General features: G+C 49.4%; 1 protein-coding gene across 4 annotated transcripts in view; it reads left to right on the top strand.

Moving 5' to 3' along the window:
• Nucleotides 1-23,834, top strand: part of GAS7 (growth arrest specific 7) — a 289,087-nt gene that overhangs the window by 126,379 nt on the left and 138,874 nt on the right. The window contains exon 1 of one of the 4 annotated variants that reach the window (XM_004058579.5): nt 14,377-14,474. The exons of 1 other annotated variant lie outside the window; for it this stretch is intronic. Coding sequence is in view for 2 of the 3 variants with exons in the window: in XM_055367910.2 (XP_055223885.1) it covers nt 21,470-21,547 (78 nt within the window). In the remaining variant the exon portion in view is untranslated. Of the gene's footprint in view, nt 1-14,376; nt 14,475-21,287; nt 21,548-23,834 lie in introns of those variants that run through there. 2 more of the 4 variants (XM_055367910.2, XM_055367913.2) reach the window with 2 other exon arrangements.

The following is a 23,834-nucleotide window of genomic DNA, read 5'->3' as shown; positions in this document are numbered from 1 at the left end:
TCCAACACTGAGAAGGTAGGAGGGAGGAGATCGAAGTGAAACCCTTCCAGGGTTTTGTATTATTCAGAAGGAGAAAAGAGCTATTGATTAGCTTTCTGCTTGAAGTCAAGTGTACATGTTAAAAATGTCAGTGTAACCACCGAAGTAGTATAAATAGACTCTATAAATGCAAAGTTTGTGGAGGGAGGGGGAATAAAGAATATGCAATCAATCCAGCAGAAAGCAAGATGGGAGGGAGCAAGAAAAGCAGAGAAAAGCCTGGCAAGGAGAAAGCCTGTCCTTACGATGACCTTTGGGCAGCACCCCCCTCCCAGGAACTTTCTGGACGCCCACTCCTTTCTCAGCACCTGCTTTCTCCTGTTATCATTGCATACGTCCATCACACTGCTGCGTGGCTGCCTGCCATCTTTCTCTCTTCCAGAAAGTAAGCTCTGCCTGGGACAGGGCTGGGGTCATTCATCTGCATATTCTCAGCGCCTGACATATAGTAGGTGCCCAATAAATGTTTGAGTAAGCATGAAGCACAGATAAATAAGTAAACAGGTGGATAAATACATCCTGAGATGTTACTCTGCCAGGCTCAATGGCTATGGGAAAACATTTTCATCTGAGATCGCCTTGGTTGATAAGTGAGTTAGAGAACTGAGGAAGTAGCTGCAGCCTTGAATTCAATTGAGAAAAAAGTCAGGGTGAGATGCCTCGACTGAAACTGTCTCGAAATTCCTCAAGCGCCCGTGTAGCTGTCACGCACTTGATCAGTACCTTGTAGTACCTAGAAATTCCCTTGTGCACAGGTAAAATAGCTCATAAGCTTTAAATTAGTGCTGCTCAAACATTAATGTGCGCACGATTCACCTGGGGCACTTGTTAAACTACAGTCTGATGTAGGAGGTCTTGAGGGGAGCGGGGCGCAGATGCTGCGTTTCTAACAAGCTCAGCGTTGCTGGTCTATGGACCACGTCTTATATAACAGCAAGGCTTTCAGTAGCAAGGTGTAGATTGTCACCTGCTCTCCCCAGGTGCTTGAGGACAGCAAAATGATCCTGTGCTTGGAGAATAAGTCCTGTGCTCTGACTTCCAGGATTGTTACCAGTGAGTGTGAAGAATCCAAGCCTGCACTGGCTGGGGAGGAGTGCCCCTTGACTTTAAACTGTGCATCCCGAAACAGGCCTGTCTCCAGCTGTGTCAGAGCCCCTGGGGTGGAATTAGTTCACTGAGGTACCTGCATAGTGATTACATCTGCCCTCATTTTCTTGTTTCTCAGGCTGAGCCACACGGCCTGTTGGGACATGTTGAGTCCTGGGAAGCCCTCATCTGTGTGATTCACATGTCACTTGTCACTGTTCTCTGGCTGTGCCACGCTTTATGTATGCAATCAAAATCCCATTTCCTTGCCTCATTCCAGCGAGCCTTTGCCTTGCTGTCACTCTGGTCCTGGGCCGGGGAGGGCCACCTTTTCTATTTCCGTCGTGCTGCCTGCCCTGGGTTAGACATAGACCACTTCGCTCCATTTACTTAGAATGATGGAATGGGCCTGGGAGTGATGATGCCACTTTCTTGTTTTTTTGTTTTTGTTTTCTTTTTTTTTTTAGTTCCCCATTTTTAGAGAAATGGCACAAAACCAGTGGGAAATACCCCAAATTGCAGATAAGCCACTAATGCACCAATCCTGGGGCCAGACAGACCACGGGCGCCAGCACTTCCCCGAGCCTCTCTCCCCATCACATCTTGGAAACGGTGCTGGCAAGCCGTCTGGTCTGTTCTTTACCTTACATTTATGTTGACTCCTGTGGATCGGGGTAGGGTTGTGGACAGATAGATGCTTCTATCAGAGAGGGATGGAACCAGAGGTTTCTAAGGCGATGGTGTGGCTCTAGGGTTTTACAGAAAGCATATTTGAAGGCAGAAGCATCTGTTAGACAGCAGGAGAACCTGGAACTTGAATGCCCATTGGACTCCTGCCTTGGTTCTTCTCTACACAGAGTCTTGGCCTTCAGGAGCTTTGTCCTTCTCAGGGTGGACAGAGGTAATGCAGCCATGGGCAAAGGCTGGGGGAGGGGAACAGGGATGCCAAGCCAGCTTCTTATCCCCTCCAGTGAAGACATTGTGGAGTGGACTAAGTTAAAGCTGGGGCTGCCAGCAGGGGCCTGCGTGCTGGGTTTGTCTTCTGGGGCCCCAGTCTTTCCTTATTCCTGAATCTTGCCTGAACCAGGTATTGGGGCAGATAGTGTCTGGGCCCGGCAGGTAATAGCGCTGAGTGAGGCAGGTAGAGGTGCTTCCTCAGGGCCAATGACTTCAGATCAGCCCCTTACCTCCAGCCCTAGGGATCCTGGTTTAATGGGACAGGGGCTTCCTAGGGCATTTCTAAGCTCTCAGGTGATTCTCATGGGCAGCCAGGGTTGCAGACTACTGTGATAGAGAATGGTGGAGAATGTGGCAGCATTTCTCCTCATCCTGTTGATAGCACCTGCAGTATGGCCCACCTGACTTTTCAAGAGACAACTGAATCTTCTTTTCTTTTTTTTTTTCTTGAGATGGAGTCTCACTCTGTTGCCCAGGCTGGAGTTTGGTGGTGCGATCTTGGCTCACTGCAGCCTCTGCCTCCTGGGTTCCAGCGATTCTCCTGCTTTAGCCTCCCAGGTAGCTGGGATTCCAGGCACATGCCACCATGCCCAGCTAATTTTTGTTTATTATTATTATTATTATTATTATTATTATTATTTGAAGGGGTTTCACCATATTGGCAAGGCTGGTCTCGAACTCCTGACCTCAGGTGATCTGCCTGCCTTGGCCTCCCAAAGTGCTGGGATTACAGGCATGAGCCACTGCACCTGGCCTTTATTTATTTTTTCACAAGAACTTTCTTGGTTTTTGTATGCTTGAAGCTAAGTCAAAACTTTTTTTTAAAAAGGTCTGCAGGTCAAGCAAAGCACATCCAGTGGTCCTGTAGGCAGCCTCTGGTCTGCAGGGTGAGCCCTCGGCTGTCTGACGCTGCCTCCGATTGCACCCACCTCCTCATGTCTGGCTGTTCTCTGTGACACGGGGGTGACTATACTTGTACTTTGCCTTCACCCATTTTCTGTTCTTGTGGCCCCAGTCCCACAGCCAGCTCTGGGAAAATAATGTATCCTGGGCACAGACCCAGGGTGATTCGCGTCTTCCCACAACAACCCTGAGTAGTATATGATATTTTTGGTTCCATTTCTCAGATGTGTAAAGCCACTTGCCCAAGGGGGATGGTGGAGTCGGGACTCAAACACAGCTCTGTTTGCCTCATGAGCTTGAGCTCTCAAGTCGCCTCACTGGCTCTCTCTGCTTGGAGTTTTTTGGGGTCCTGCTGGCTGGGAACACCCCACCAACTGGCTTCTGTGTGGGACCCTCTGACCCAGTCAGGTGGCTCCTTTGAGTTCATGATTGGGCTGAGCAGGTGTTCCAGATGCCAGGCCAGAGGATTGTATAGGAATCAGACAGGGATGGGGATGTGGGAGTCCCTGGTTTCTAGAGAAATATTTAGGTTGGTGCAAAAGTAATTGCTATTTTGTCCATTTTTAATGGCAAAAAACGCAATTACTTTTGCACCAACCTAATAGCACATTTCTGACTTCTACTCTCTGTATGCTCTTCCTTTGCCACCACCCCAACCTCTGTCCCGTAGGTTGTGATGTCCCCATTCTGCCTCTGCCTCCCTCTCCCTAGACTCTAGATTTAGAATAGGGCAGGAGGGACGGCATCTTTGCTGGCATTTTCTCTCTGCAAGACCAGGCTAGTAGCCTAGTAAGCTGAGCAGAACCCATGAAAACAGAAAGAGAATGAAGGGAGGCCGGGCACAGTGGCTCATGCCTGTGATCCCAGCACTTTGGGAGGCTGAGGCAGGCAGATCACCAGAGGTCAGGAGTTCGAGACCAGCCTGGCCAACCTGGTGAAACCCCGTCTCTACTAAAAATACAAAAATTAGCGCGGCATGGTGGCGCAGGCCTTTAGTCCCAGCTACACTGGAGGCTGAGGCAGGAGAATCGCTTGAACCTGGGAGGCACAGGTTGTAGTGAGCTGAGATCGTGCCGCTGCACTCCAGCCTGGGTGACAGAGCGAGACTCCATCTCCAAAAATTAAAACTTAAAAAAAAAAAGAAGAGAGAATGAAGGGAGAGCTGGGCTGGGAAGCTGGGCAGCTGACCCGGGCTGGTGACTGGATGATTCCCAGGACTTAGTGGCCACAAAAGTTGGAGAATAAATGAGAATGAATGAGAGAGGAAGGAGATGGAACAAACCTCAAGACTGGGGATAGAGGAGTGGGGTGCATAGAAAGCTAGGAGTCCCTGCTGGGACTAATGAGCTCAACAGGGCAGGTCATCTAGTGCCTATGGTCTAGTATAGCATTTCCCGAGATGCTGTGCCAAGATGGGTTTAGGTGGTCTCTGGACGAGACTTTCAGTACCAGTGAATCACATCAAGAGAAGGGTATTCCTTTTGCAGTTCTCTCCTTGCTTCTGATTACATTGAGGAGAAAGTTTTGGGAGGTGCCGGGTGAGGGCAGGCCTCAGCAGGTAGCAGTATCCAGCAAAGATTGAATAACATTGCTTGGTGTTTGTTGTGGTTATTTTTATGGTTATTATAGATTTCTGGCAAATGTCACTAGTTTTCCATTCACAGACTCACATAAATTTTCTGTTCAGTGCAATTTTTAAAAGAAAAAAGTGAGTCAACTAAAAATATTAGCAAATAAGAGGAAAAAGTGGTATGAGAGTATGCTGAAAATTATAATGGTGATCAGTGAAAGATAGGCTCCCCGGAGATACTGGGTGTGGGAGGTTCAGGGTCTCCGGCTGTGGGGTCAAATGGACCAGAGTTCAAACCCATTAACACTGTGACCTTGGGCAAGTCGCTTTGCGTCTCTAAGGCATAGTTGACTCCATCATAAAACATTAATATTAAATGAGCTCATGCTTGTCATGTGCTTGGCCCAAGGCCTGACCCAGCATCATAGTAGTGGTGGTTATTATGTGAAGTGTTTATTGGCATGAAATACTGAACTCAGAGGCTGGTGTTCCTGGGCTAGCAAGGATCACAGGCCAACATGGAACAGGAAGCTTTGTGAGGGACTGAGCTCTCTGTCCACACAAGTGTTTGAGAGGCTTGTCACCTGTCGAGGATTTAGTGGCAGGATTCTGCCACTGGATGGGCAGACAAAAGGGGAGATACCTTCAAGTAACCGTTCCACGGACACGGTGCAGAGAGAGTCAACGTAGTAGGCCGGGGTGCCCTCCTTAGAAAGGCCTGCTGGCAACATTGTTCCTTGGCTGGTGTCTGGGAACTTGCATTTAGGAAGGGCTCCCACTATTCCCTGAATAGTAAGGGTGGCTGTTCTCTAAACTGTTCATGTAAGTAATACGGTTTGTGCTGAATACCTGGATTTCTTCAGGGAGTCTGCAATTCGTGTTTGTGCTAGGCAGGGGATGCCTACATGACCAGCTCCTTATAAAAACTCTGGGCACTGAGTCTGTAATGAGCTTACCTGCTAGACAATGTTTTACACATGCTATCAGGACTCACTGCTGGAGGAATTAGGCACATCCTATGTGACTGTTGGGAGAGGACTCCTGAACTTGCGCCTGGTTTTCTCAGGACCTTGTCCCAGGTTCTGTGTCCCTTCACTGATTTTGCTTTGTATTTTTTTGCTGTAATAAGACCCTTAAAAAAAAAATAGAGACAGGATCTCACTCTGTGACCCAGGCTGGATTGCAGTGGTATGATCCTAGCTCACTGCAGCCTCAAACTCCTGGGCTCAAGCAATCCTTCCATCTCAGCCTACTGAGAAGCTGGAACTGTAGGCATGTGCCACCATGCCTGGCTAATTTTGTGCTTTTTTTTTTTTTTTTAAGAGATAGGGTTTTGCTATGTTGTCTAGGCTGGTCTCGAACTCCTGGCCTCAAGTGATCCTCCTGCCTCAGCCTCCCAAAGTGCTGGGATTACAGGTGTGAGCTACTGTGTCTGGCCATAAGTCTTTACCAGAAGTAAAACATATGCTGAGTCCCATGAGTCCTTCTGGGAAACACCAGAGCTGAGGGTGGTTTTGGGAACTCCCAGCATAGCCTGCCTCTGTCTTCAGGTCAGGGAAGGAAACCCAGGGCTTCATCTGGGTCAGTGGGTCATCCTGGTTCAGTGGGTCAGGGGCTTTCTAGCAAGGTTCCGCAGAAGTTCTCCTAGGATCAAACTTAGGGAAGTGCCCTGAAGGAGCTGGTGATGCTTCTGGGAAGAGCCGGCCTATCAAGCGCATATGGGGGTGCCTGTCCCTCTTTGGGGTGCTGTGTGATGTCACTGTGCTTCGTACAAAGCAGCTTAAAAGGTTTGGGAGGAAGTATTGGGGTGTGTTTATGTGTGGCTGAAGTCTCAGGTATGGTTTGTGTTAAGCCTCTGAAGGACAGAGCACAATCCCAAAATAGTTTTCACGGGAATGACCAAGGTAGAGACCATTGGTTTGGACCTATAATATCAGAGAGGCCACACCCCGATTCTTTACAAAATGTAACAGTGACCACACCTCAGTGGTTAGTGTCAAGGTTAGGGAATGTTGATATCAACTTCCCTCTGAAGGACCTGATTCAGTTATGTATGAATCTATTTCTCCCGGTCTGAGCCTCTGTTTAGACTTACAGGAGATGGTTAATGGTCTCCGATCAGGCCCACCCTGAGCCAGGGCTGGGCAGGGTTAATGGATAGTGTCTGGGCTGTATTTTCAAAGAACTGTCATGGTGTAGGGGAACTAGGACAGGTGTTTGCAGACATTCCTAGCTTGAGGTTGGCTTGGGAGGCTGAGGTAGGAGAATCACTTGAACCCAGGAGGCGGAGGTTGCAGCGAGCCGAGATCGCGCCACTACACTCCAGCCTGGGCGACAGAGCGAGACTCGGTCTCAAAAAAAAGAAGTGGGGCACTTGTCTGCATGAAGAAGTGAAGGGAGTTGGAATAAAATGGAAGGCAGAGGAGCCTCTGCTGTGGTGGGCTGGAAACTCCACTCCCCCGACCCCATCCCTCCCCCAGATTTCATCAGAGCCTTTTGTAAAGGATGGCAGAACCATGGAGCTGGGAGAAGGAGCTATCACTTGCCTGCAGTGTCAGCAAAGAGAGGCCAATTTTTAATGCTTTGTGTACATTATTAACTCATTTGATCCTCGTAACAGGTATTATTATTAATACTTACATCATCATTATTATTTTTTGTCTTCACGGGAATTGCTGACTTGAGATTGTCCAGCTAGATCAAGCAACTTGTCCTGGCAAAGCATGGATTTGAACCCAGGCAGTCTGGCTCCCAAGTCTACTCTCTTCACCACTACACTGTCAGGACTTGGTGACCTAGAAATGCTCCCCCTGACTCCAAAATTCAGTGACCCCAGGAGCCAATCCAAGCAGAGAAAGGCTGTCCTGATGTCCTGCAGAATGACAGTCACATCTCGGGCTTTCTGAACTACTTATATGTTTTTTCCTAATTAATAGACCTTGAAATAAAGTTAACTGTTTTTAAAAGAATTGACCTTGTAGGCCAGGCACAGTGGCTCACACCTGCAATCCCAGTGCTTTGGGAGGCTGAGGTGAGGGGATGGCCTGAGGCCAGCTGTTCAAGACCAGCCTGGGCAATATAGCAAGAGTCCGTCTCTGCAAAAAAAAAAAAAAGTAGTCTGGCCAGGCTGGGTGTGGTGGCTCACACCTGCAATCCCAGCTCTTTGGAAGGCCGAGGCGGGTGGATCACCTGAGGTCGGGAGTTCGAGACCAGCCTGACCAACATGGAGAAACCCCATCTCTACTAAAAATACAAAATTAGCCAGGCATGGTGGCGCATGCCTGTAATTCCAGCTACTCAGGAGGCCGAGGCAGGAGAATCGCTTGAACCTGGGAGGCGGAGGTTGTGGTGAGCCGAGGTCGTGCCATTGCACTCCAGCTTGGGCGACAAATTAGCCTGGCCTTGGCTCCTTGTCACAGTCTCTCTTGCGCTTCTTCAATCCCTACTTTCCTCTCCATTTCCACTACAGATGGTGCCTTCCTACCCTACGCCATAGCAATCTGGTCACTGGGGAAATGGGGGTATGGAGAGGGGTATACTCTAATTCCCTTCATCTTATCTCAAGGTCAAGTTACATTTTGGCCCCAAGCATAGAGCCCCCTGACTTGAGCTCTGGATAGACCTCCTTTGGGACTCCCAATCCTGCTGTACCTCCCTGGCACTCTGTGCTCTTGCATATCTTCCACTCTGAGTCCAGCTCCAACATTCTGGCTATTTCTTCTTCCAGTGTTATGTGACTGGCACAGCTGGCCCCAGAGGTCCCAGCCAGGAGGACCTGGGGAAGCATCAGAGGTATTGACAGCAACATTTCTGATCCATGGTCCAACTTGGCCTGATGAGGGCAGCTGATAATGGCTCTCGAAGATTGTCTACATCCTAATCCCCAGAACCTGGGAATGTTATTTTATTTAGAAAAGAGTCGTTGCAGGTACAATGAAGTTAAGGATCTTGAATTGAGAAGGTTTTCCTGGGTTATCTGAGTAAGCCCTAAATGTAATCACAAGCACTTTTATAAGAGAGAAGCTGAAGGAGATTTGACTATAGATAGAAGACAAAGGGTATGATTGGGGAGGTAGGATTTGAGTGATGTAGCCACAAGCCAAGGAATGCCAGCGGCTACCAGGAGCTGAAAGAGTCAAGGACTGAGTTCTCCCCTTGACCCACTGGGAGGAGTATGGCCCTATCAATACCTTGATTTCAGCTCAGTGATACTAATTTTTGGATGTTTGGCATCCAGAACTGTGAGAGAATACATTTCTGTTGCTTTAAGACACCAAGTGTTATAGTGGCCAAAGGAAGGTTTTTAGAAATGCAGATATCTTTGGAAGAGAAGCTTACCCACAAGTGCAGGCTCAAGAAAGGAACCAAATCTCTAAATTCTCCCTGCTTTATGTTCTTTAGTTTTGATTGTTGCTATCTGTATACCTTGCCCTTTACCAAGGAACTATTAGCCAGGACTCTTTCTATTAAATGTTACAGAAATCCTATTCAGGCTTAGGCCTGTAATCCCAGCTCTTTGGGAGGCCGAGGCAAAAGAATCACTTGAGCCCAGGAGTTTGAGACCAGCCTCAGCAACGTAGTGAGACCCCATCTGTATAAATAAAAAATAAATTCACTAGGTGTGGTGGCACACACCTGTAGTCCCAGGTACTTGAGAGGCTGAGGATCACTTGAGCCTAGGAGTTTGAGGCTGCAGTGAGCTATGATTGTACGACTGTACTTTAGCCTGGGGACAGAGCAAGATCCAATGAAAAGAAATCCCACTCAAATTGGATTCCAACCAAAAAGGAACAGTCCCAGGAAGTTCAGCTTCAGGCATGGTTTGATCAAGTGGCTTAAACAGTGTCAGCAGTCTGATGTTTCTCTGTCTCTGATTCCCTGTCTTCCTCATCAGCCCCCTTCCTTCTGCATTGGCTCCGTTCTCAGTGAGACTTCTGCAAGTTGTCAGCGTGACCATCGGCAGCTTCAGGCTTGCATCTTGTCATAGTAATACATCTTTCCCCAGTAATTCCAAAACCAAATTCCAGGTATCCAGCCCCAGATGGGTAATATGCCCCTTCGTGAACTAGTACTGTGGTTGGGGAGAGGGCATGTGCTAATCGGCCAGGCAGGAGCCACTTGCTCCCGGAAACCTCGAGGGCTCAGAATGAGGTAAGGTGGTTCCACAGTAGAAAAATCAGGGTGCTTCTTTCAGAAGCCGGGGTATGTATGGCTGCTGGGCAGGCCCACACAGCATACAGATGCTACGAGAGCCTGCTGTGCTTTGTAGGTCACAGACCCCCAGGGTGTGCTTGGAAATGCCAGATCATGCTGTGAGGCTTTCCCTCTGCCCCAGCCTCTGGCACGAGACTCCCACGTGTGAAAAGCAGACTCACGGTCCTTGCGTGTTGTGGAGCCCGGGAAATGAAAACGTCAATCCGGGAGGCCCCAGAAGGTGTAGGGGATTGAGTGAGAGAGCCAAGAAGCTGCAGCAGCCACTGCCGCTGGGACTTCGTGTTTACAAATCACATTATCGGAGCATCTTTGAACTTCTGTTGGCATGTGTGTGACTAATGTTCGAGCTGGTGAGGGCCATGTTGGGAAATGGAAAAGGGAAGTGGGGACGAGCGCTCGTGCTAAAATGGGGCTGTCTTTGGCAATGGCCTTTGGAGGAGGTGACTCACTAGGGGCATTGAGGCAACAAAGGAACTGCTGTGGCTGGATGAAAAAAAGATGCTTCCTCTGCCCCCCTCACCACCCGTGCAAGGGGAAGCCCATGACCTGAGCGTCTTGAAGGAAGCATTTGGCCAGGGAGGGTGACCCAGGGTGGAGCCATACTAGACGGTGGTCAGGAAGCTGCCGTGGTGAACAGGTTAGAGTGGAGGTGATGAGTTAAGAGTTCCAGAGCCAGATGTGCAGGGCTCAGCCCTCAGTGTCGTATCTTGTTAGCAGCATGACCTTGGATGAGATCCTCACCCTGACACCCTGATCTCGGCACTGCCATTATTAGCTGTTTAAGTGTATGCACTCTGCCCCAGTTTGTCTGGGGCAAACTGCCGAACTGTTTGAACCTTGAATTCATTCTCTGGAATAAGCATAATCATAGAACCTAGATGATTTGTCAGGGTTTTGCCGGAGCTGCTGCTTCCCTGCTTTGGAGCAGAGATGGTAGCTTTGGCAGAAAATGGTGGATCATTGCAACTGAGAAGTTAAATAAGAGGTTTTCTCAGCAGAGAGAGCAGGATGGCAGGGGCCCTCCTGAGGTGTAGGACATGGGGACGTCTTTGTGAGTATCATGCGCACGCACACACACACACAGACACACAAACGCGTGCGTGCGCACACACACATGTGCCAGGTGCCACCATGCCGTTGCCTATTATTTTGATGGAGGTAGGCAGGAGCAGGAACTCCTTTTGCAAGAATGACAAAGAAGTGGCATTAGCAAGTTCTGCCTGTCTGTTCCTCTAGGGGAAACCCCATGAAACCACCACAGAGCCACTCTGCTTCCCTTTCTTGGCCCACTCTGGCAAACCCAGCCAGCAGGTAAGTGGGAGCACAGAGCGAGGCAAGGGTTGCCTTTGCTGCGGGGAGGGGTCCATCCTACTGTGTGCCCCCTAATGTCTGCACAGTGTGGATGGAGCTCCCTGGACATCCCTGCCTTCCCCTGGGCTGCCCCAAGTACTGCAGGCCTCACTCACGTGGTGCAGGACTGCTCGGCTACCCACAGGATCCTGGGGGGTGAGAGGGCATTTGCGGTGGGAGGTGAGATCTACAGGGTCATTAGGAATTAGTGTCAGCTAATGGTGGCTCAGCACTCCTGGGGGAGAGAAGAAAGGAAAGGGAGAGAATAGGGATGTGAGCAGCCCTGATTTGCTGGTTCAGGGATTTCTGAGACCAAAAAGCAACCCACCAGCAAAGCAGAATTAGCTGTGTTATTTAAAGTTATTCACATCAGGATATTTAAATGATCTGTGCCCACTGTGTTCGTGTGGTTTCTATGGGCAAGATGCGTTTTATGTTTTTAAAGTTTGTTTAACTTTTCTCTATATCCATGGAGAATCATTGGAAGATCAAATGGTATCTCGATCAGTTGTAGAACTTATTTTATTTTCTATTTTGTTTTATTTTTGAGACAGAGTCTCACTCTGTCGCCCGGGCTGGAGTGCAGCGACGCAATCTCGACTCACTGCAACCTCCACCTCCCGGGTTCAAGTGATTCTCATGTCTCAGCCTCCTGAGTTGTCGAGATTACACGTGTGCACCACCATGCCTAGCTAATTTGTGTATTTTTAGTAGAGACGAGGTTTCGCCACGTTGGCCAGGCTGGTCTTGAACTCCTGACCTCAAGTAATCCACCCGCCTTGGCCTCCCAAAGTGCTGGGATTACAAGCATGAACCATTGTGCCCAGCCTAGAATTTACTTTAAAGTAATTACCAGAATGGTAAATTTCCTCCTTCATGTAGGTCAGAACTTGTCTGTGATCTCTAAAAGTCCTGAGCTTGATCCCTCCGTGGACACGCACCTGGGTCGGGGGCACTGGGAACCAACTGAAGCCTGGTCAGTGTGTCTGTACCAGGGTTTTCGGCCATGTTACTGTTGACATTTCGGACTGGATGATTGTTTTGTTGTGGGCAGCGGTCCTGTGCATTGTTGAGAGTTTAGCAGCATCCTTGGCCAGTAAATGTCACCAAATATTGCCCCATTGGCCCCTGGGGGCAAAAGTGCCTCTAGTTCAGAAACACAGGCTACACATGGAGTGCCATATTGTTCCCCTAGAAACCGGGAGAGGAAAGAGTTCCTCTGTTCTGGCCTGAGAGGGAGGCTGGGAGTGGGAACGCCCAGCACAGTTCACTGTGGGAGAAATGAACCAGGGGCCTGAAAGGGGGTGGGTGCCACAGCTGCCCCCTCCCACAGCTTCCCCCCAGAGGCTCCAGAGCTGTCACACTGTCATTAACGACACAGCATTCCTGTCGGTGCTTGTGTGCATCTTTGGATGAAACTAGAAAAGAAGCTGAACTATCTTCAACTGTGCCATAAAAGAGGATATAAAAAAACTCAATAAAACACGAAAATGTCAGCCGAAGCAGGATTGCTTGCTGGGGCCTTGGCAAGGAGGGGCAGACAGCAGGCTGGACGCCCCTGGCGCTGTTTGTGGGAGTCATGGGTGGGGAGGAGAGGCCAGGAGAGCCCAGCCCATGCTGGGGGCCACCAAGCCTGGGCTCTGGGCCAAACACACGGCCCCCTGGTTTCTTGAGCCCAACCCCAATGCTGTAATTCTGTTTATTTTGCTGAATATGAAATCCATATGGTTCTGATTTCTTCCTTGTAATCCGTCATCTCTGTGTGGCTTCGGAGCCAGCAACCACGCAAAGTGGCTTTGAAGTTGTTGTTCTGGGTAAGTAGGAAGTTGTGTTCTTCCAGGGTTCAGTGGGGCAACCATGAGGTTTGCATTTGGTTTGGGAACTGCTCCAGGAGAGGGAAGCAGATTGGCACAGTCAGTTTTGGTCCTGGCTTAGGAGCTTGGGCTGGGTCAGAAGGGAGACCATTTACAGAGCCTTCAGTGGATTTGCACAGCCAAGGCCACTCTCTAGCCCTCAGCTTAGGTCAGAGGTACTCTTGGTTCTAGATGTCTCTTTGGAAACAACAGATGTCTCTGCAGGGAGCTAATGCACTCACTCAGCCTCTCCCATCTCCGTCATGACAACCCATAAATGTGTCCAAGGCTTGCCAAATGTCCTCGGGGGGGACAAAGTCGCCCCTGGTTCAGAAACACAGGCTACATGTGGGATCGCTGGGCCACATGGTAAATGTATGTTTAATGTTACAGGAAACTGCCACACTGCTCTGCAGAAGGACCATACCATTTTGTGTTCCCACGAGCAACGTATGAGAATTCCAGTTGCTCTGCATCCTTGCCGGCACTTGGTATTGTCATTCTTTTTAATTTCAGTCTTTCTAGATCACACTTGATTTTGACATTTAGAAATGAGCCCCAGAAAGGTCCAAGATTTGTTCAAGGCCCCTAGCCTTGTTAGGAGCTCCTTGAAGATCAGAATCTAGGCATTCTGTCTTGGGGACTGCGGGCTTTCTGGGTGGTGGCCAGGTGTATAGAATGAAAGTGACAGGGTTATTCCATGTGCCAGACCTGGGAATCAGTAACTTCTGTCTGGCCCTGGGGCTTCAGCAATATCCAAGAGGAATGTAGAAAAAGGAGGTGGTGGTAGCAGGTAAAAGTTGCACATCCCAGAGTCATGAGGTTGAAGACCCTAACGCTGCTGCTCCCTCCTCCCACTCCCAGCTCATTTTAAGCTGGAAGCTCAGAGAGGTACAGAAGCCTGCCCAGTGTCACTCGGCTAGCTGGTGGCCTCTCGACTCTTCGTTATGGCAGGCAGTGGCAGAAGGCCAGCCTTGTTTCCAGAAGCACCCTTACTAAAGCACCAGGGCTGCTTCTCCTCGGCGCTTTAAGGAGTAGAGTTTTTGCAAATTGCTCTACCTGGTTGGATTATCACACTCCCTCAGTGTCTTGGCTTCGGGTCTACTCCAGACCGGAAGGAGCATGTGCAGGAGATGATGGCTGCAGCTGAAAGCAGAGTGGGTGACCTAATGGGGAGGTGGAGGTTCATCAGGACCAGGCACTTCTCCAGAGGCATCCCACCCACCCTCAGGGGGAAGGGGCCCAGCTGCCCTGGAAGGCTGTGGACATGCTTTCCCGATTGCAGAATACTTCTCTTTCATTTTGAATATCATTTGTTTGGTTGCCACGGCAACGTCAAGTCTCTATTTTAATGCTAACCTGCGTGGCTGCAACTTTCTATATATAAATGCTGCTTTGCACAGTGAATTAGCCGATGCCACGGGGAAGCAGCGGATGGTGGGGATGGTGGCAGAAAATGACCAGCGTGTCCGATTTGCATAAGGACACACCACAAGGCTGAGGTGAGTTGGAACCAGGGCTCTGCTGGTTATCTTTGATGCAGATGCTCGAAGCTAATTGGACCAGGTTGAGTGCGAGGCAGCCGCCACTCCTGCAGGAGGAGAAATCTTCCTTGGATGACCTCTTGCTTGGCTAGGGTTTGGCTCTGCTCTGTGGGGATTTGGGGGTTCTTCTGTCTTCCCGTGTATCAGTCCTCCTCATGCATCCAGTGAGTCTGGGTCGCACCATGACCCAAGGGTCTGGAAAGAAGAGAAAGCCACTTGGGCAGGGGACATATCTGAGATGAGCTCTGTGGGAAGTGAGTTTTTCTTGATTTCCTGGGATTTACCTCAGTTTCCTGTTTTGGATCTTCTCCTCCTCAGTTTGTCTTTTCTTAATTCCCCAGTGTAGCGAGAATTTGTAGAGGCCACGTGGCTCCAGGTAGCATGGTAGAGTTCTCAGGAGAAGCCTGAAAAGGCCCTTGGGAACCAGCAGATACAGCTCCCCCAGGTTCTAGATGAGGGAGATGCTCAGAGAGGTGACACGCTCTGCCAGATGTCACACAGCCGCCCTGGGGAAAGTGGGACGGGAAACCAGGTCCACACCGGTCTTCTGACTTACTCATACATGCCACGTTTGTGCGCATTCTGTCATGGGACCAGGCAGCGTGTGGGTGTACACAACAGTGAAAGGGGGTACAGCGTGGACAGCATACCCGGATGTTCCTTTCTGGTTTTGCAAGCTGGAGACATGTAATGAACACAGGATTGTATAACTTGATCTGGATCGGCCTCTGGAAAGAGCATGGAAGTTTGAATCTACAAAACTTGGATTTGCGTGGATTCAGCCACTTTCTACCTGTGTGACCATTTTGTCAACTTTTCTGAGGCTCTATTTCCCCACCTAACCTCAAGATGTGCTAAATATCTTCCCCTGGCATTGCAATGAGTCGATGTTACGGCCAGTGTGAACCTATTGAGGACTGTGATAGGGGTGTGATGTGTCTGAGAGCAGAGTGGGTTGCAAACTATAAGGCATCCCACCATAGCAGGCCACAGCTCTGTTCTCCTGAGTCTGGGAGAGGATGGCACCGGTATCAGAACACTGGCCCAGCCAGAGGAGTTGTCCGAAGATGGAGTTCTTCAGACAGCTCCTCTGATCAGTATGGTGTGAAATGTAGTACAATTTTATTGCTGTCAGAATATGTCATTCAGGCTTCTCCTATAACATCAAACATTTGACAGATTTTTTTTTTTTTTTTTTGAGGCGGAGTCTCGCTCCGTAGCCCAGGCCCAGCCCAGTGATTTCGGTTCACTGCCAGCTCCACCTCTGGGTTCACGCCATTCTCTTGCCTCAGCCTCCTGAGTAGCTGGGACTACAGGCACCTGCCACCACGCCTGGCTAATTTTGTTTTGTTTTGTTTTGTTTTTGTTTTAGTATTTATTGATCATTCTTGGGTGTTTGGCAGGGTCATAGGACAATAGTGGAGGGAAGGTCAGCAGATAAACAAGTGAACAAGGGTCTCTGGTTTTCCTAGGCAGAGGACCCTGCGGCCTTCCGCAGTGTTTGTGTCCCTGGGTACTTGAGATTAGGGAGTGGTGATGACTCTGCCTTCAAGCATCTGTTTAACAAAGCACATCTTGCACCGCCCTTAATCCATTTAACCCTGAGTGGACACAGCACATGTTTCAGAGAGCACGGGGTTGGGGGTAAGGTCACAGATTAACAGCATCCCAAGGCAGAAGAATTTTTCTTAGTACGGAACAAAATGGAGTCTCCTATGTCTACTTCTTTCTACACAGACACAGCAACAATCTGATTTCTCTATCTTTTCCCCACATTTCCCCCTTTTCTATTTGACAAAACCGCCATCGTCATCATGGCCCGTTCTCAATGAGCTGCTGGGTACACCTCCCAGACGGGGCGGTGGCCGGGCAGAGGGGCTCCTCACTTCCCAGACGGGGCGGCGGGGCAGAGGCGCTCCCCACATCTCAGACGATGGGGGGCCGGGCAGAGACGCTCCTCACTTCCTAGACGGGATGGCGGCCGGGAAGAGGCACTCCTCACTTCCCAGACTGGGCAGCCGGGCAGAGGGGCTCCTCACATCCCAGACGATGGGCGGCCAGGCAGAGACACTCCTCACTTCCCAGACGGGGTGGCGGCAGGGCAGAGGCTGCAATCTCGGCACTTTGGGAGGCCAAGGCAGGCAGCTGGGAGGTGGAGGTTGTAGCGAGCCGAGATCACGCCACTGCACTCCAGCCTGGGCAACATTGAGCACTGAGTGAGCGAGACTCCGTCTGCAATCCCGGCACCTCGGGAGGCCGAGGCTGGCAGATCACTCGTGGTTAGGAGCTGGAGACCAGCCCGGCCAACACAGCGAAACCCTGTCTCCACCAAAAAAAAAAAAATACGAAAACCAGTCAGGCGTGGCGCTGCGCGCCTGCAATCCCAGGCACTTGGCAGGCTGAGGCAGGAGAATCAGGCAGGGAGGTTGCGGTGAGCCGAGATGGCAGCAGTACAGTCCAGCTTCGGCTCGGCATCACAGGGAGACCGTGCAAAGAGAGGGAGAGGGAGATCGTGGGGAGGGAGATCGTGGGGAGGGAGACGGGAGAGGGAGCTAATTTTTGTATTTTTAGTAGAGACGGGGTTTCACCGTGTTAGCCAGGATGGTCTCGATCTCCTGACCTCGTGATCCACCTGCCTCGGCCTCCCAAAATACTGGGATTACAGGCGTGAGCCACCGCGCCCGGCCCATTTGACAGATATTTTAAGTGTTGGAGCCGAAGACTGAGACCTTGTTCTTTTTTTTAATTTATTTTTATTTTTTATTTTTTATTTTTTCCAGAGTCAGAGTCTCACACTGTTCCCCAGCCTGAAGTGCAGTGGCATGCTCATAGTTCATTGCAGCCTTGAATTTCTGGGCTCAAGCGATCCTCCCACCTCGGCCTCCTGAGTAGCTGGGACTACAGGTGTGCACCATCATGCCTGGCTAATTTTAAAAGTTTTTGTAGAGACAGGCTGTCACTATGTTGCCCAGGCTGGTTTTGAACTCCTGGGCTCAAGCAGTCTTCCCACCTCAGCCTCTCAAGTAGCTGGGACTACAGGCACGCACCACCATGCCTGGCTAATGTTTACATTTTTTGTAGAGATGGGGGTCTCACTATGTTGCCCAGACTGGTCTCAAACTCCTTAACTCAAGCGATCTCCAAGTGCTGGGATTATAGATATCAACCACTGCACCCGGACATTGGACACTGTTCTAGAAAAGAGAAAAATTATATGACTATCATCTAAGTGCCCGTGAATGATATACAGTCTGCAGGGGCTGGGAGATTCAGAATTGGGGATAATTCACTTCTACCTGGCGGGTCAAAGAAAGTATCATGAAGGAACCTTTATAGGGGCTGTTGATTGAGATGGAGTTAAAAAAAGAGATTCTAAAAATGGAGATTGGGACCAGGTAAAGGATTGTTTTCCAAACCATACATCATCAGTCACACAGTGCAAGCAATCAGTGTCAACCTGCACAAAAACCAGAGCGGAAAAATATCAGAGCGCGTTATGTGTGGCAAGGGCAAGCATTGTTCCATGAAACTTTTGCTTTGTTTTTGTATATTGAGTTGTGAAGTAAAATGTGTTTTTTATTGTGAACCAGACTTTGAAAATAAAGTTTGAAAACTGCTGGCCTCCAGCGGTGGCTGAATGGGCCTGGACTGTCTCTGGGAGGTGGCTGCTGATTTCCTTGTGGGGGAAAACCTGGCCAACCTGGAAAGGGAGGGGACGGGTTTTCAGTGGGGTGGGGATCAGGATGCAACGTCATTTTGGGAAGCTGATGTGCAGTGCGGTACAGACAGGGATGAACAAGCCAACTGGAAAGCAGGAAGTCTGGGAACAGGGAGGTGGCCAGGGCCTGAGGTCCGCCAGGGGACAGCTCCTGTGGGCAGAGTGAGGATGCCTATGGCCACATCACCGTACATTCTTCCCAGCGGCCCCAGAGCACATGTTCCTACTCTCCCTACCTCTGCAGGTTTGAGTACCTTACATCTCCCACGAAGCATGGATCAAACCTTCCTTCCCACCATGCCCCATGTTCCCAGATGCTAGCTTCCAGCGCTTGGGCTTGCTACCCATGGGCATCTCTCTGCTCACCATGATGGCTGTGTCATTTCACATTCAGACCTGAGGATGTGCACCTATCCTACCCCAGGCCACTGTGCCTGGCTGGCTTCCTCCTCCGTTCCCAAATTCCTGCTCTTCTATCAGCCTGCTTGATGTGTGGTGTCGCCCCTGACTGCTTTCTCCTGGTGGTGTTTGCCTCATTCCTTAACCTGTTTCAGCTTTCTTACGCACCTCCTCCACTTCCAAACCTTCTCAGCTGATGAGCTGCTCCTCTTTCCAGAGACTGAGTAGGACAGGCTTTCCAGGGTCCCTTCTGCCTCAGGAATCTTGTCTTCTGCTTCCTTTCCAAAGAAGGTTAGGCCCAGGCTCAGGGAGCCCAGTTCTCAGGTGGGTGGGAGCAGGCCACACATTTGCAGCCCTTGGAAGGGGTTCACAGATCCCGTGGAAGCTGGCATCCAGCTGCACCCACCAGTGTAAGAGGTCCTGGCTAAAAGGATGTGTGGTATGGAGCAGACGTGCTGATTGGTACTTTAGTCTAAGGTGGGTGGTATTCAATTCGTTAGAACCAGGGAACCCCCTCTTCAAATGACTGCTTATAAAGGCCCCCGACAGTTACAATCAGGGGTTGCACACTGGTAGCCGGTGTGCAAAATCAAATACAGAATCATGGGGGGTTTTTAGTGGTTGTTTTGTTTTTGGTTGCCCATGGTTTCACTTAAAAATGTTTCAGTTGGTTGCCAACATCTTAAAATCTGCAGGTTTTACATTAAAAATCCAGATTTCCAGCTTCTCTTGCACAAACGAGATACTCTAGCAACACCAAGCCTGCCGCCCTGCTTGGCAACAATAAGTAGTGGGTTTCCAGTTTGCGCAGTCCCCACCCATCTCTGCTGTTACCAGCACTAAGGCCAATAGTGGAACAGTTGCCATTATTCATTTCATTTGGATTCCTTTTCTTATGGTTAGGGAAAGCAGGAAATATTCCCCGCACCCATGTCTATGAAAAGAAGGAAAGTAAGAGGGCCATGCTTTTCAAAAAAAAAGTTAAGAGTCTCTTTCTTTCTGAAAGTGAATTTATGTTTCCTAAAGATTAATCTTCTAGGTCCAGAGGTCGATGTAGAACAGACCGTCTTTGTTTTTCTCTTGAAACCAGTGATTCTCAAAGTGGAGTGCCTACGTGTGCAGCAGCTGCATCAGTTGGGGGCTTGTGAGAAATTCAGATAGTTGGATGGTACCCAAACCTACGGATCCAGAAGCTTGGAGGGTGGGCCGGGCAGACTGTGTCCTAACAGCCCTTCTGATGCATGCTGAAGCTTGAGAATCACTGCTCTGATGCTCAGGGGATGGATAGGACGCCAGCACCTCTTATTGTCACTTTCTCCTCTCCTTTTGAGACCCATGGGGGAGAGAGGTGAGGCTCCCTAGCCAAAGAGGAGTTAAGGATCTCACTGCCGTGCCCCTCCAGGCAGAGTCGGTACCTGCAGAGAGGGCTGGAGGAGTTCTTCCAGATTTTGAGATCTCAGCAAATCTCACTCCCGTTTTCTCTAGACGATTCAGCACCTGCATCTGTGGGCTCCACAGATGCCACATCGATGAAGAGGCCTGGTGCCTTCAACTGTTCTGGAGAGATGGTTCCTGGGCTCCCTTCCCATGGGGCCGGTGGTGTGTGACCCTACAAACAAGGGCTTCTCCAGGGTGACCAGTCATTCAGGCGCTGGGGGTCCTTGGGTGAAAATATGCCAGTTCTTTGAAATCATATAGGCAAAGAGCCAGCCACACATGTACATTTCAGATCTAGCATTGGTAACTCAGACTGCTGTTTTCATAGAAGATCACTTGGCCTCCTTCAGCTTTCTCTCTGTCTAATGGCTTTAGTTACTTTAGTGGGCAGGGCACGTGAGCCAAGAAACCACGTCTTTTCCAAATGTATTTACCTGGAGGGCCCCAGGCCCGCGAAGCCGTTGATGATCTTTTCCCCTTGGTCCATTTTATTCATTTGTGGTTTGGGGACCCCTGAGAGCATTTAAGTAGCCTAGACACCTCCTAGGGTAAAATAGATAAATGTGTGGGCAGTGCTTTTATCTCTGCCTTCTCGTTTCCCTCTCTTCCCCCACCTTGCTGCCTGGGTGACCACAGGAAAGTAAGAAACCCACTTGCTAGGTGAGCTGAAAACCCTACTCAGAGACCAGGAAGAACTCCATCTAGCCAATGTGTGTTTATTGTGTACATTTTCTGTGCCTGGGGATGGATTTGAGTATGACACTATTGTTGTTCTCAAGGAGCTCCCATGAGTAAGGGATGAAGGCCGCTTATCTCAGGCCATCCAAAGGAGAGCCGCTGTGGGGGTGAGGTGTGGCTGTGCACGGAGGAGGAGAAGCTGGGCATGGGCAGGGGCTAAACTGCTCAGGAGAAAGCCCCAAAGTGAGGAGCCTGGCCCACTAGACAGAGCAAGGTGGTTCCCCTTCTGGGCTGGAGAGTTGAACTCAAGCTCCCAGAATTCAGCCTACACGAGAGGGGCTTTCTGGTGACTGAGCGTGAGTGCGTGAGGGTGAGGACGGAGCCTCTGGCAGCCTGTGCCGCTTACTTGCTTTGCATGGGTGGGCAGGGGGTGCCTTCTGGGACTCCCAGCTCTGCCAGCTGAAAAACAAAACTGCTCACAGCTACGCAGCGTGTGGTACTCAGTTGGCATCCTTCTAGGGTGTCATTTCACTCGAGGGTGCTGGTCACGGCTCTTTGCTGTGGAGATGCTTCTCTTGGTAGTTTCCTACCCACCCTCTTAGACCTGTTTCTCCCCGCTGGGACCCCTCCCACTAGTTAATGAGGCTTCTCACTGGCAATCTCCTGTTACCTTCTACCTGATTATCAATTTGACAGTTGATGATCAAGGCCTTGGCAGGTCATGGCTTCGACTGTAACTTCAACCCTGGAGTATTTGCCTTTGGATATTGGATTCCTAGATGCCGCAGAGGAGTCTCAGGTATGATGGGAAAGTGTTTTGGGAACTGCCTTTTGCAGTTCTCGGTCAGGGACCAGGTTTGTTTCTGGGGCTCGTTTTCATTCAGCCCATCAGCTTTCTATGATTGTAGATGGAGGAATCGGGGGACAGTGTGGGATGAGATGGAATTAGCACCAGTCTTGGAGACAGACCACTGGGTTCAAGCTAACCCGATTATAAAATGAAAATAAATACTTCCCTCCCAGGGTTTTTATAAGGGTCAAATAAACTACTGTATATCAAGTTACTGGTCCACAGTAGTCCTTTAGCTACTAAAAACAACCAAAAGATAAGATCTAATGGTGAGATAAAGGCAGTGAATGTGATTTGGGGGATATCCAATGCTGGGGAAAAGGGGAAACTTAACCCGTTTTTCCTGCCTGTTATCCAGCCTGTCTCATTTTTGGGAGCTTGAGCGATCGATCTGGGGTACGAAATTTTCTTGGAGTGTCCTTGCCCATGTTCAAATGAAGGCATATGAGGCCATTTTCAGAAGTTTGCCAGGGTCTTGCACTGGTTTGTTTGCAGTTCTTGGTCAAGGACCATGTTTGTTTCTGGGTCTTGTTTTCATTTACCCCAGCAGCTTTGTATGGTTGTAGCCCTCGTGGACTTGTGTGTGTTCTCCGCCCTGTGAGTTTTACTGGCAGGTCTCCTTCAGCTTTCTCTTTGTCTAATGGCTTTAGTTACTTTAGGGGACAGTCCATGCGAGCCAAGAAACCACGTCTTTTCCAAATGTATTTACTTGGAGGGCTCTAGGCCCGCAAAGCCATTGATGAGAACCTATTCTGATGGTTCTTTGAATTCTAGTCTCGTCATTCACGTGCTCTTTCCTTCAGTCAGCTCAGTTTATGTCAGAATGGTTAGAAGGTATCATTCTGGAGAGTTTAGCCGTGCTGTTGGGAAAGTCCGGGCAACATGAGTGACTCAGCGTTGGTGACCTCAGTTGATGGCTTTTCTCAAGGGGATGGAAAAGTATGGGACGAAGCTAATATGTACCTACCATTGTTTCTACTGTCTTATTTAATCCCTGCAAAAATTCTATGAAGTAGGTGGTGGCATCTGCGTTTTCCTAGGTGGGAAAGAAAAAAGATGAGGTTTGTAGAGGTGAAGTGCCTTGGCCAGGGTATGGCTGAGAAGCTGTGGAACCTGCATTTGAGCTTCCTCTCTGCTTGGCTGAAGGGCAGAAGCTGGGTTTAGGGGTAAGCACATGGATGTCTGTGGTCAACTGAGTGGTTTGTGGGGCATCTATCTTCTGTTCTTAGCCCCGCCCACACCCCAGTGCAACAAGACATACCTTCTTTTGAGAATCTCTGTAGCAGAATGGAAGTTTTGGTTTCTAGAAGCTGCTGGAGTCTTCCAGGCCCCCTTGTTTGAATGGAGCTTTGCATCTCAATGATGTAGGGCAAAAAAAATTAGGCAGAAGAGGATTTGCCAAAAGGGAAAGTCAAGAGGGCTTATGACTTCACCCCTCTTGTATACACAGATGTTTCCTCCCTGGGCCCTTCCTTTCATGGGGTTTGCCTGGCTGCTAACAGACGGGAAGTAGCTTGTGCTTGAGCAGAAGAGAGCTGGGCCTGATGGAGAGGGTCACCTTTCCCAGCAGTGTGGAGGTCATCTTGGAGAGTGGTCCTGAATGGGGCCTTGGTTCTGCTGTGCCATCTGACCATGTGCTAGCCCTCTAGTCATGGGGGTGACATCTGCACCCAGGTTTAGGGTGGGCAGAGGGCAAGGAGAGGGCTCTGTGTGGGTACTGGGGAGACTCGGTGTCCAAGCTCTGTCTCTAGGCCTCAGTTTGCCCATCTGTAAAATGGTGAGATGTGATCAGATGATTACTAAGGTGCCTTCTGTCTCTAATTTTTGTGTTAGCGTTGCATTGGTTGAGAAAGTGATTTTGTCTTTGTTTTCTTAAAGATAAAGCCCCCCCACCCCACCAACTGTCTTGCCATTTGAAAGATAATACAATAAACCCTGATAAATAGTAGTCATTTTAGGGGATGTCAAATGTGATGGGATATGTCAAGGAGGGTTTTATTGGACTTGTTTAAATATTTTTAGTAAGGTGATATTCATGTACTAGCTGATAATAGAAAATAAGCTTAGAATTTTTAAAAGGCATTAAAATTAATATGCTCATTATAGAAAACGTGGAAAATATAGAAAAACAGAAATAAGAAAATAATTAGGGGCATTCTTTTTTATGCTGTGTATATTTTTCTCCACAATTGGGATCATATAGTATATTTAGGATTATATATGATGATTTGCTGAT

Source organism: Gorilla gorilla, chromosome 19 (genome assembly GCF_029281585.2).
Source record: "Gorilla gorilla gorilla isolate KB3781 chromosome 19, NHGRI_mGorGor1-v2.1_pri, whole genome shotgun sequence".
NCBI lineage: Eukaryota > Metazoa > Chordata > Mammalia > Primates > Hominidae > Gorilla > Gorilla gorilla.
Note: the sequence above shows the minus strand (reverse complement) of the source record. Positions and strands in the feature narration are given on the sequence as shown.